The 12,431-nt window shown below is 44.9% G+C and overlaps 1 protein-coding gene across 9 annotated transcripts in view; it reads left to right on the top strand.

Annotated features, from left to right (window-relative positions):
* Window positions 1–936: 936 nt before the first annotated feature.
* KIF21A (kinesin family member 21A) overlaps window positions 937–12,431 on the top strand; it is a 100,682-nt gene continuing 89,187 nt past the window's right edge. For 5 of the 9 annotated variants that reach the window (XM_081023446.1, XM_081023451.1, XM_081023450.1 and 2 more), the window contains exon 1: window positions 937–1,558. In XM_081023446.1, the coding sequence (XP_080879572.1) occupies window positions 1,515–1,558 (44 nt within the window). In that variant the 5' untranslated portion in view covers window positions 937–1,514. The remainder of the gene's footprint in view (window positions 1,559–12,431) is intronic. The other 4 variants (XM_081023452.1, XM_081023449.1, XM_081023453.1 and 1 more) reach the window with 1 other exon arrangement.

Here is a 12,431-nt window from a genome sequence, read left to right as displayed (position 1 = left end):
TGTCTCGCCAGAGTGGTGCATGCTCTGGTTATCTCCCGCTTGGACTACTGCAATGGGCTCTATGTGGGGCTACCTTTGAAGGAGACCCGGAAGATACAACTAATCCAAAATGCGGCAGCCAGACTGGCGACCGGGAGCAGCCGCCGGGACCATATGACACCGGTCCTGAAATACTCACATTGGCTTCCAGTACATTTCCAAGCACACTTCAAAGTGTTGGTCGGTTGGTGCTGACCTTGAAAGCCCTAAACTGCCTCGACCCAGTATACAGTGGTACCTCTGGTTATGTACTTAATTTGTTCTGGAGGTCCGTTCTTAACCTGAAACTATTCTTAACCTGAGGTACCACTTTAGCTAATGGGGCCTCCTGCTGCTGCCACGCTGCCAGAGCACGATTTCTGTTCTCATCCTGAAGCAAAGTTCTTAACCCGAGGTACTATTTCTGGGTTAGCGGAGTCTGTAACCTGAAGCGTATGTAACCTGAAGCGTATGTATGTAACCCGAGGTACTACTGTACCGGAAGGAGTGTCTCTACTACCATTGTTTTGCTTGAACATGAGGTCCAGCTCCGAGGGCCTTCTGGCGGTTCCCTCACTGTGACAAGTGAGGTTACAGGGGACCAGGCAGAGGGCTTTCTCGGTAGTGGCACCCACCCTGTGGAACGCCCTCCCATCAGGTGTGGAGGAAATAAAGAACCACACAACCTTTGGCAACCCTGTACAGTTTAGGAAAGTTTTTTTAATGTTTGACATTTTATTATGCTTTCATATGCGTTGAATAAAGTTGTTCTTCTTAGAAAATGTGGGGTCCGGCGATAATGACGAATCGAACGACGGCAGGGCCCGAGGAAATGCTTCAGCTGAGGGGAAAGCAACGCGCGCTCTTCGCTCCCCTGCCAGCTGCGTGCGGAGCGCGCGCGAGCGGCAAGAGCGGGCAGGCAAGTGCGCGGCTCCGCCGGGGAGCCCTCGGCCGAGATGGGCCTGCGAGCTGCTGAGGCGAGCGGGGAGGGCGGGCTTGGTTACGCATTGCGGCTGCAGAAAACCTGAAGCCGCCGCCGCCCGGGCACAGCCAGAGACAGACAGACAGACAGACAGACAGCCAAGCCGCGCGCCTGGTGCGGAGCGAGGCGACTGCTGGTCGGGGAGGCGGGCTGAGAAGGGGCAGCGGCCCGGAGCCAGGAGGGAGGGCACGAGGGCTGGCTAAACCCAGCGCCGCTCCGCCTCGAGGGGCCGGGAGCGCAACGAGCCGCGGTGGGCGGAGTGTCAAGCCTCTCCGCCGCCGCCGCTGCTTGGCTGCTACCTATTCATTCAGCCAGTCACCTAAAATGGCTGGAGAGACGAGGAGGTGGAGGAGGCGCCGGAGGTGAGGCGCGCAGCTCCCTCGGGCCGCCTCCCCGCCGAACAGCGGCTCCCGCCTCCTCCGCTCGTCCCTTCTCACCTTTGGTTTCCGTGCGCAATTCGAATTAAATGACACGCTCTTTCTCCCGAGCCCGCCGCGCCTCCCAGCTCTGAGCCATGTCGGCCGGCCAAGACGAGAGCTCCGTCCGGGTTGCTGTCAGGTAAGGCGTCGTGTTGTTGCTTCTTGTTCGAGGACACCCCCCTCCTTCCTTCCTTCCTTCCTTCCTTCCTTCCTTCCTTCCTTCCTTCCTTCCTTCCTCTCTCCCTCTTTTCTTTGTTACCTGCTATCTCTTGTGGGGGATCTAGAGCTGGGGAGATTTGGCTGGGAGAGAGGGGGAAAAGAGTGGCGGGGGTCTGGCTCCGGGACGCAGGCCCGAGGAGGTGCGAGAGGGGGACATGTTGCTCGCCGCCCGTCGCTCCCTCCTCGCATTTGGAGCGGGGCTGGCAGGTAGCTGAGGCGGCAGTAGGGAGCCGCCGCCTCGCCAACTAACGGCCTGCTGCGAGGGCCAGCAGTCCGACCGAGGCCGTTGGCCGCCAGGTTAATTCAAGGAAGGGCTTGGCTGGTCCCGCAGAGGGGCTTCGCCATAGGTGGATCTGGGAAACTGCTGCCCGATCGCCAAGTTAGCGAGGAGGGACTGGGATGCTGGCGGGATGAGCCTTCCCTGCAGGAGCTTCAGCTGCTGGCCTGACCCGAGAGCTGGGCTCTCTCTGCTTGCAGCTGTTGCACGGAGGAATTCGGTTTCTTTCGGATGCTGCATATTTAATCTCTGGTGTTTAATGGTGCATCAGCTGTGTCCGAGAAACTGATGCGTGTGCATGGTGTGGACGAGGGGAGGAAGGAGAATCCAGACTTCTAGGCCTGGTCTGTGGCAAGACTTAAAAAAAGGTGGTTGATGAATGTATTCCTGCCTGGGATTTGGAACACTAAGCGATTGCACGGGCAGTGTGTGCAGTGTTTGTTTGTTTTTTAAGCTGTCCCTTTTTTGGCTTGTGCTGAATTGCATTCCAGAGACTGCTGTGCTGGGTCTGTGGGGCTTTTGTTGCAGCCAGCCAGCCAGCCCAGGACTGTAACTGGATTGGCTAGTTGCAATTGTAAAGAAGTACCAGCCAGTGAATTCATCCGTGCTTTCTGCTCAGGGATGGAAAATTGCAACATCATCCTCCGGCACTAAAAAATTAATGAAGCCTTTACAATAGAACCTGCGTGTTGGCTAGGCTGCTGCGGAGAACTTGCCACATCCCTCCCTCGGAAGTTATCAAATACGTTTTTCCATGTTAGCAGTTTTCTCGCTGGGAAGATGGGCACATTTAATTATCTAGTAATATTCCCAAGGACATATATGAGAGTAGTGTGTCCAGTTTGATCAAGCAGCACTCTAAGAATGAATAAAGGGTTTGGGGTTAGTGCCCCATAGTGCAATAGTTAACTGAAGGAGGCAGGGATTTTGAAGTTGTCTGGTAAGACTCTTACACCTTTGCCATCTGTGAGGGGCACCAGTAAGCAAACCTTAACTTCACACAGGTACAAGAACTGAGAACTAGACGATCCAGGCTTAACACATCCAGTTCAAAGAGGTGTTTCAAAAATATCAAGCAGTTTATAAATGCCTGGAAATTAACCTTTCCAAGTATATGAAACTTGGGGGGGGGGGGGAATGAATTCTGAACATCGTAAGTGTGTTAGTCATTTACCTGGCTAAAACATGACAGCAAAATTTCTGCCTAAACTTGTACAGCCATCACTTTGTCCCACCAATACAAGGGTGATCCTGCAGTGTGAAACCCATTCAGATGCTGCCCCCTGAGTGCTTTCTGTTTCATAAAATTCTAATAGAAGTAACAACGCATTTACAAAATACACAGACCCCCCCCCCGCCTTTATCTGGGTTTCAACTGTATGAAATAACGATATTGTTCAAAAAACAATGCGCTGTATAAAAGAACGAATGAAATCAATTAATCGCAATGATGTCTTTTAGCTGGAACATCATGCTGCAAGAAACATATTTAGCTTTCACTGTTCTTATTTCACTTATTTAGCATTCATGAGGCTAAACGACATCTTGATATTGAACATGCAGAGGTTTTGGTTACTGACGTTTGGTAATACTTGTATAGCAAGTGAGTTTGGCAGAGCTTCTCGTGCATGAAAAGGCAACGCCTAGTGAGCTGGAGGATGAAACTCAGTGAATACTGCAAGGATTCGTTTTCTTCAAAGTGATGTGGTGATGTCACATTAATGTTGTCACTGAATTCACGTGCATTTGCTTTAGGGCTCATGGTGGGTGTCACCGGCTCTGTAACTGGGCAATAGTCATATCAAGGAAATGCCTCATATTGCTATAGGTTGATGGTTTTTGTACTTAAAATCAGTGAATTGCATTGTACTTACAGTAGCCATACTTACTGTTGATAGATGACTACAGTAGGGGGGAGGGAATTAATTGGTCATAGGTGGAAATGATTACAGCCCAGTCTTTAATATTGATGTCAAAATGTTAATTATAACATCCTTCCAACTTCGGCACAGCATCACCAGCTGTGACATGGGATGCCCTTCTGTAACATTGGTATATCATATGATTTGATCCAGCCACTAGGATACTACCTATGCTTTAACCCATGGGTAGGCAAACTAAGGCCCATGGGCCGAATCCAGCCCGATCGCCTTCTCAATCTGGCCCACGGACGGTCTGGGAATCAGTGTGTTTTTACATGAGTAGAATGTGTCCTTTTATTTAAAATGCATCTCTGGGTTATTTGTGGGGCATAGGAATTTGTTTGTTTGTTTTTTCAAAATATAGACCGGCTCCCCACAAGGTCTGAGGGACAGTGGACCGGCCCCCTGCTGAAAAAGTCTGCTGACCCCCGCCTCTTATATCTGCATCCTTGGAATGCACTACTACAGTAGTTTTTTTTAATTATTATTTAAAATAGAATAGAAGGCAATACAAAGTCAATTAAAATTCAAGCATAAACAACACAAATAGGTTTAATCGGGTATTCTAGCAATCGAAACATTTTTCTAAAAAGAGAAGTTTTAGCTGCTCTCTTAAATTTAATAAGAATAGCAGCTAGCAATGTCTCCCTGTGAGTGGGGTGGAATATGGCCAGCTGTGTCTAAATTCTTGCAAATAGTGGAAATTATTATCAGCAGATTTTAGCATATGAGTAGGAAAGTCTTGGGAGAAGCTCTCCTTTCAGATAAGCTCGTTGTTGGGCAGGGATATCACAGAGAATCATAGAGCTGAGGGTCACCTGGTGCAACTCCCTGCAAATTGCAGGAATATGCCCCGTCCCATACAGGTATTGAACTTGCAACCTTGGCATTGCCAGCACCACGCTCTAGCCAACTGAGCTACCCAGCTATCAAACAAGGGGACGCCTGGAGTTTGCACCAATGTGTTGTGTGTATGAAGAGAACAATGTATGCATATAAAAAGTGAAACATCACACTGTAACCAGCTCTTTCCTACTTTGAGGTGATGGCTTGTGTTCTGGAGAAGCATGAAACTAGCTTGCCTCCTCTCAAAGGGCTTTTGATTTGTATCTCTAACAGCAGCTCCTGATGCCACATAGCAAAACCGTTTTTGAATAATAGAATGAATATATATGGCATAAGAAGAGGCACAGTGATTCAGATCAAATATCACAGTTAGGCTCATGCAAGCTTAGAATCCTTTCCTTGGAAAAAGAAACAAATTTTAATTGTGTGACAGGCCTGTTGTGTTATGCACTTAACTGTTGTGAGAAATAAGACCAAAGCAGTATTCCAGCCTTCTCGATAGAAATTAACAAGATACGGCTTTAATGTGGCAACCGTGCTTGGTCCATGACATAGGATACTTTTAATTATATTTCTGCTGCTGCTGCTAGTATTGGAACAGTATATCTCAGATACAATCCAAAGAGCTTCATTGGTTATGTCTGAAGTCTTGTATATTTCAATCAGGAACTTTAACTTGGGTTTGGAACAGCCCCTTCCCATGTTGTATTGCAACATATTTTTGAAACCTGCAAGTTTCAAAAATGTATTTCCACACATAGAAAGGTATTGCAGGGTTTTGTTTTTGAACTGGGGCAGTGTTTAGATGAACGAGACCCATTGAGTTGGCATTCCAGTATGAATATTTACATAGCAGACCTTTATGGGGCTATGCTACACGAGGAAACAGTTCCGGAACTGCTGTGGATACACGTGAAAGAGGCATTGATCACATAGTTCACTGGATTCCAAGAGACCTTGAGATATAAAACTAGATATTTGAATAGCAAGGGACGCGGCTGGCACTGAGGTCTAAACCACTGAGCCTCTTGGGCTTGCTGATCAGAAGGCTGGTGGTTCGAATCCCCGCAACAGGGTGAGCTCCCATTGCTTTGTCCCAGCTCCTGCCAACCTAGCAGTTCGAAAGCACGCCAGTGCGAGTAGATAAATAGGTGCCACTGTGACAGGAAGGTAATCAGCATTTCCGTGCGCTCTGGCACTCGTCACTGTTCTCTGTGCGCCAGTAGCAGTTTAGTCATGCTGGCCACATGACCCGGAAAACTGTCTGTGGACAAACGCCGGCTCCCTCGGCCTGAAAGCAAGATGAGCGCCGCAATCCCAAAGTCACCTTTGACCGGACTTAACCATCCCGGGGTCCTTTACCTTTACCTTTTTACCTACAGTGGTACCTCGGGTTACAGATGCTTCAGGTTACAGACTCCGCTAACCTAGAAATAATACCTCGGGTTAAGAACTTTTCTTCAGGATGAGAACAGAAATCGTGCTCTGGCGGCGTGGCAGCAGCAGGAGGCCCCATTAGCTAAAGTGGTACCTCGGGTTAAGAACAGTTTCAGGTTAAGAACGGACCTCCCCTCCGGATGAATTAAATACTTAACCCGAGGTACCACTGTATTTGGTTAGAGCAGTTGAATTGGAACTGAAATTGTGTTTCTTTTGGATTCCTATGTATTATATACATATAGGGGTAGGGGAATCAATATGTGATTCAGGTCAGCAGGTATCAAATGTCTTGTTTTTTAAATAGGCACCTGAAACTTCTTAAGTATAATCAAACATTGATTTCTTTTCTGTGTAATACCCACCAAAGATACCATTTAGATTTAAAATGCCTGGATAACGTTGCAGAAGCTTGATTATGATTAACTTGGAACATACTGCCTGAGAAGTTGTACATGATCAAAGACGCAGAGGAAATGGCAAACCTTTTAGCTGAATCTGTGGTTCATCACCAAGTCATAATTTGAAGCTACTGTCTTGCATTAGGGAATGACAGCAGTGAATGACTGTTGTTCTGGGAAGTTTGATATTAGTTGCTTAGATTATTTGCCAGAAGGCTTTTTAGGGCTTTCAGGCTTCACTCAACAGGAATATCTGGTACACTGCTGGCTACCCCATAATTATGCATACTGTTTTGGAATAGTCTGTGTGCAAGATGATAGCTTCAGGGTTGCAATAATTGGGAAAGCTGGAACATTGTCTCTGGCATTACATCATGTTAGCACAGTGAGTGTTGTGTGTCGTGTTTTGTAAAAACAGTTTATCAGTATTTCAATTTTACATCAATGGAAGGATGGTCTTGGGCAAGGTCATCATAGCCCCATCAGTGTTCTTACCAGTTGGGTCTTCCCATTTATTTAATGGACCAAACTTTGGAGCCAGTTAAAGAGCCCAATTTTCTGGAAAGCAATAAAAATGTGAATCCCGAAATTGTCTGAGAACTCCCCAGCAGAAAATACTGAACTTGGTGTCTCGTGGTGAATTCAATCAACTTTATTTAGTGGCTTTCATTCTTGTCTAACAAAGAGTTCAAGGATAGCTCAAAAGAAGTATATCTGCATGCTATAACTTGCAAGACAAAGGAGCTAACTTAAGAGCTGCACACAGTCCTACTTATCAAAATATTTTACTCTTCCATTTTTTTTAAAAAACCTCTTATTTTTAAGATTGTCCTTTTTCCTGTGCTCCTAGTTCTTCCGCATTCTGTATATTTTACTAGTAGTGATAGTGATAAGGGAGCTGGGAATAAACTGCAGGGAAATGACAGATGTTGGAAATGTTTCTTACTCCCCAATCATGATTACTGAGAAATAACTACCACTTAGCTCAATGGGACTCCATAGTAACTGTGCAATGGTTTGTGACTTCAGTGCCCCAGTGATACGGTAAAAGTAAGTAAACAGTCAGCGATTAGTAGTCATAAGCACTGCTTGAAAAGATCACTGAGATGGGTGATAAGCTGATCTGAATTCACCATCCAGTAGTTTATTTAAAAATAAAGTAACAGGGTCAGCATGAAAACTGGAGTATAAATGTAGAATTGCTGATCTTAACCATGTTTACTTTATCAGCAAGTTTAGCTGCTATTAGCACAACTTAAGTTTGTTTAGGATTGTAGCCTCCGTCTTCTTAAGGAAGCCAGTAAATGAAAATATCTCTCTTGTAGGCTTCAACCAAGAGCCTTGTCTCCATTTACCTGGACTTGAAATATCCCATTAGCTCACAAGAGCACTGCAGAAACACATAATGCACAAGCTTACCAATGCTTTCCTTGATTCAGACAGATCACAAGGTATTAACTTAATTGACAAGCTAACTCTTCCTCCATAGAATATGGGTGTGCTAATTTGAAAACCATTTCTTCCCCAGCATGTTCCTATGCAATTGTTCCTATGCAATTTCTGCCTGAAATGAAGTCCTGCCTTGCCTGTAACATCATAATAACAGCATGATTTGTTATAATGATCTAGAGTACATGTTCTAGTGTTTTTTTGTTTTTACCTAAAATGTTTATTCCCTTGTGCTGCATATAGGGCATTTTAATGGGACACTACAGTACAAGCACTGGGACGCGGGTGGCGCTGTGGTCTAAACCACAGAGCCTAGGGCTTGCTGATCAGAAGGTTGGTAGTTCAAATCCCCGCGACGGGGTGAGCTCCCGTTGCTCGGTCCCTGCTCCTGCCCACCTAGCAGTTCGAAAGCATGTCAAAGTGCAAGTAGATAAATAGGTACCGCTCCGGTGGGAAGGTAAATGGTGTTTCCATGCACTGCTCTGGTTCTCCAGAAGCAGCTTAGTCATATTGGCCACATGATCCGGAAGCTGTCTGCAGACAAAACACCGGCTCCCTTGGCCAGTAAAGTGAGATGAGCGCCGCAACCCTAGAGTTGTCCACGACTGGGCTTAACGGTCAGGGATCCCTTTACCTTTACAGTACAGGAAACAACCAATTTGTGTGGGGTTACGTTCTGGACCCCCATTCGTGTTGGCAGGGCCTATGTAAGGCTGCCCCATCCTGCTCCATCCCCACCCCGTTCCACCCCCTTTTCTGCCATTTTTGGGTCACTTCTGGGTTCGGTGTTACGCACAAATGTGTGGTTGCACACATATTGGACAGTCACTGCCTGTATCTTTAGTCTCGCCTAATACAGTTATGACTGAGCAGTATTTTCCAGCAGTAAAAAACTGGAAGAAAGCCATTTAAAAATCAGATTAATATGAAATGGAATACTCAGGATGAAACGGTGAAATCTGCTATGATTAAATGGGCACAAGATGTTGGACATAATATTATGTTTGCTGACTGGGAACAGTTGTGGACCACAGGTATGAAATTTACGGCATGCAATGCCCTAAGAGAGAATATTATGAAAATGATATACAGGTGGTACATGACACCAGTCAAGCTTGCAAAAATCTACCATTTGCCCGATAATAAATGTTGGAAATGTAAAGAAAACGAAGGTACATTCTTTCACCTTTGGTGGACGTGCCCAAAGATTAAGGCTTTCTGGGAGATGATCTATAATGAATTGAAAAAGGCATTTAAATATACCTTTCTAAAGAAACCAGAGGCCTTTCTGTTGGGCATAGTCGGCCAATTGGTGCTAAAGAAGGATAGAACTTTCTTTATGTATGCCACAACAGCAGCAAGAATACTTATTGCAAAGTATTGGAAGACACAAGACCTACCCACTCTGGAAGAATGGCAGATGAAGGTGATGGACTATATGGAATTGGTGGAAATGACTGGCAGAATCCGAGACCAGGGAGAAGAGTCGGTGGAAGAAGATTGGAAAAAGTTCAAAGAATATTTACAGAAATATAATAGCTGTAATATTATAAGGGAATATGAAAAAATGGACTATTAATAGGTAAAAATTTAATGTTACAATACTTTAAGATTGAAGACTAGGATAAACAAAGAGGGGAGGGATTTGCTAAACTAACAATTGAAGTGGAATACAGAAAAGGGAGGCGTGAGGAGGTCTGGGAAACAAGCAAATGAAAGATAAGTGATTGAAAGACTGAATTGTTTTTAACTATTTTATTTTGTATTTTTCTTTTTTCTTTTTCTATATTGTAATATTTTGAAAATCCTAATAAATATCTTATAAAAAATAAAAATAAAAATCAGATTAATAGTTGCTGATGTTTTATTCAAGATGGAGAATTCAAATGATGTTTCTTTTCCTGAGCATTATTTATGGAACTTACCCTCTGCATCAGACTATTGATCATTCAGTGGAGAAGGGATTTGTATATGTAATCCATTTGGAGGTCTGAGTACCGCACTTATTCAATAGGAATTAAATCTCTCTAGGATTTGGTGCTGAAACAGCAATCTAATTATATTCTAGACTGTAAGCTTCTTGGTGTGATGACTTTTAAACGTATTTGACATTAACATCCTGTTTGTCTCCTAATGAATTTCCCTGGAGACTTCCATAAAGCTTCCGTGCTCAAAAAGCAGTAAGAAAATTTTGCTGCTTTCCAGCGCTGCATACACACCAAATGTTTAAAGAACCTCCCCACCCCAAATAATCCTGGAAATCCTCATGGAGCTGCAATTCCTCACACCCTTCACAAACTACAGGACTCTTTGGGAGGAAAAAATGCTCTTTAAATGTATGTTGTGCGTGCAGATTAGCTTACTGTCAGGAACAGTCTCTGTTCAGGGGAGGTATTGCAATGCTCCCTAATACTGTTCTCACCAGTATTCATACTCATCAGTATTCATACTATTTCATACTACCTGGAGGAAGTACAGGATATATGGTCCTGTCTCATTACAAAGGTTTTTAGCCTTATTGTGGATCTGTGGTAGTGGACTGTGGTCTACTTCCATCATGCTCTGCTCATGCCTATATAATCTCAAGATCTGAGTGTGGCCACGTGTTTTACACCAAGCTGTTTAGTGCTTGCGGCTGTCAAGTAGTGTGGTTGGACATACACATGGGTAGCTCATGACCAATGATGCTTAGATTTATAACTAGAACCAATTTTGCTTCCGTCCTAGGTACTGAATCGATACGTAAGGCTCACACAGCCATGCGACTCACCTGTCCTTATAATTCACCTGCACACAACTTATTTATCCTTATACCTCACCTGCGGGACATGCTGTAATGGTAGCTGTTCACACCACAGGGAAATGGTTCTCATGCCATGAATGCTACTAATTCGTAGTAAACTAAATTTGGTGCCATCTTTTTTAATGTGAAGTCATAGGTTGAACATTCTTGGTTTTTTAATGTCTCTAATTTTGAGGATAACAGAATTCTTTAATACTTGCTCCCATTTATTGTATAATAGCGGGTATGGACTCATGGGTATTTCAGTGCGTGGGCATTTTGGTAGGATGGCTGGGAACCCACAAGCAGTGTGGAACAGGCTTGTGTGCTGACAGCGAAGGGCAAGTCTTCCCAACATTCCCTGCTACAGTGTCAGAAAGCGAGCCGACAGTAAATCACACTGTTCAACTCAGTTAACTCTTCATTAGCAAAAACACGGTCTTCATAGACTTGTTTGAGTGTCAAGCCTAATGAGCAAAGCATCTCATTCCTAGTGGCCTTACTCCATGAAAGTCAGTTGCCAAGACTGAAAGTCCAGGCCTCCTCTCAGCCATCTAAGTCCTCTCCTCTCCAGGACTTTTCCCAAGCAATTGGAGGCTGCGCCTGTGTGCAGCCTCCCTCTTTCCTGCCCTTTTCATACCTCTTCTGGTTCTGGGAGACTAGGGAGGATGGGACCTTGTTGCAGAAGGAGGGGGAAGACACCCATGACTAGCCTGATTCATTTCTGCCTCTTGGGCTCCCTACTCCCACCCTCCTGTTTCAGATTCTGCCTCTGATTCTGTACTTCTCTCTCACAGATTCCCAGCTCAAATAAGCCCTGTTACCTCTTCAGCTTCCAATACCTCCACTTCCCAGTCTTCTCCCTTTGACCTCTCATTGTTGTCTCACTCCCAGGGCTCTGAGCCTTCTTCTTCCCTGGTTGGTTCCCCAGCTGGTTCCTTCCATCATTCCTCTGCGTCCAATCAGTCCATGAAAGTCCATAAGTCCAGCGCTCTCCAACCTGATGCCCTGTATTATTATTATTTTTGCTGCAGTTCTCATGAACCCCAGTCAGCAAAGCCCATATGGCCAGGCATCTTGGAAATTTTAGTCCTAAACCTCTGGAGATTATTGTGTTGAGGGAAGGCTGCCCTACTCACCTTAAATACAAATGTAGATACAAGGGAGGTTGGTTCTGAACATTAAGTCAGTTGAACACTGGAAATTTGTTCATGCATAAGGAATCTCTGTGGTCATTTCCAACAGAGCTTGGATAAATGTGTATAGATTGTTTTGCTGTAGGCAACTCTGATTTAGCTGCAGGAAGTTAGGTTCAGTGGTTTTCCGTGTTTCTATGGCATAGCTGATACCTGATGGGCAAACATCATTACGGCAAGAAAAAAAATATTCTGTATCTCAGAAACCAGAACAGCAAGAGGGATCACTGCGCAGTGAAAGCAGCAATCCCTCTTGCTGTTCTGGCTTCTGGGATAGCTGTGCAGCCTGCATTCGCTCCATAAGACGCACACACATTTCCCCTTACTTTTTAGGAGGGAAAAAGTGAACCTTATAGAGCAAAAAATACGGTATTTAGTGCTAAAGCATTCTTGACTTTCACAGAAAGAGGCAGAACTACAGAAGTTACTTGGATTATTCAGTATTTTCCTAACTTAAACATTCTTTCCCCATTCGCCCTTAAC

The sequence above is a fragment of the Podarcis pityusensis genome (assembly GCF_964106645.2).
Source record: "Podarcis pityusensis genome assembly, chromosome: 10".
In the NCBI taxonomy this organism is placed as follows: domain Eukaryota; kingdom Metazoa; phylum Chordata; class Lepidosauria; order Squamata; family Lacertidae; genus Podarcis; species Podarcis pityusensis.
This window is presented reverse-complemented; position numbering and strand designations above follow the sequence as displayed.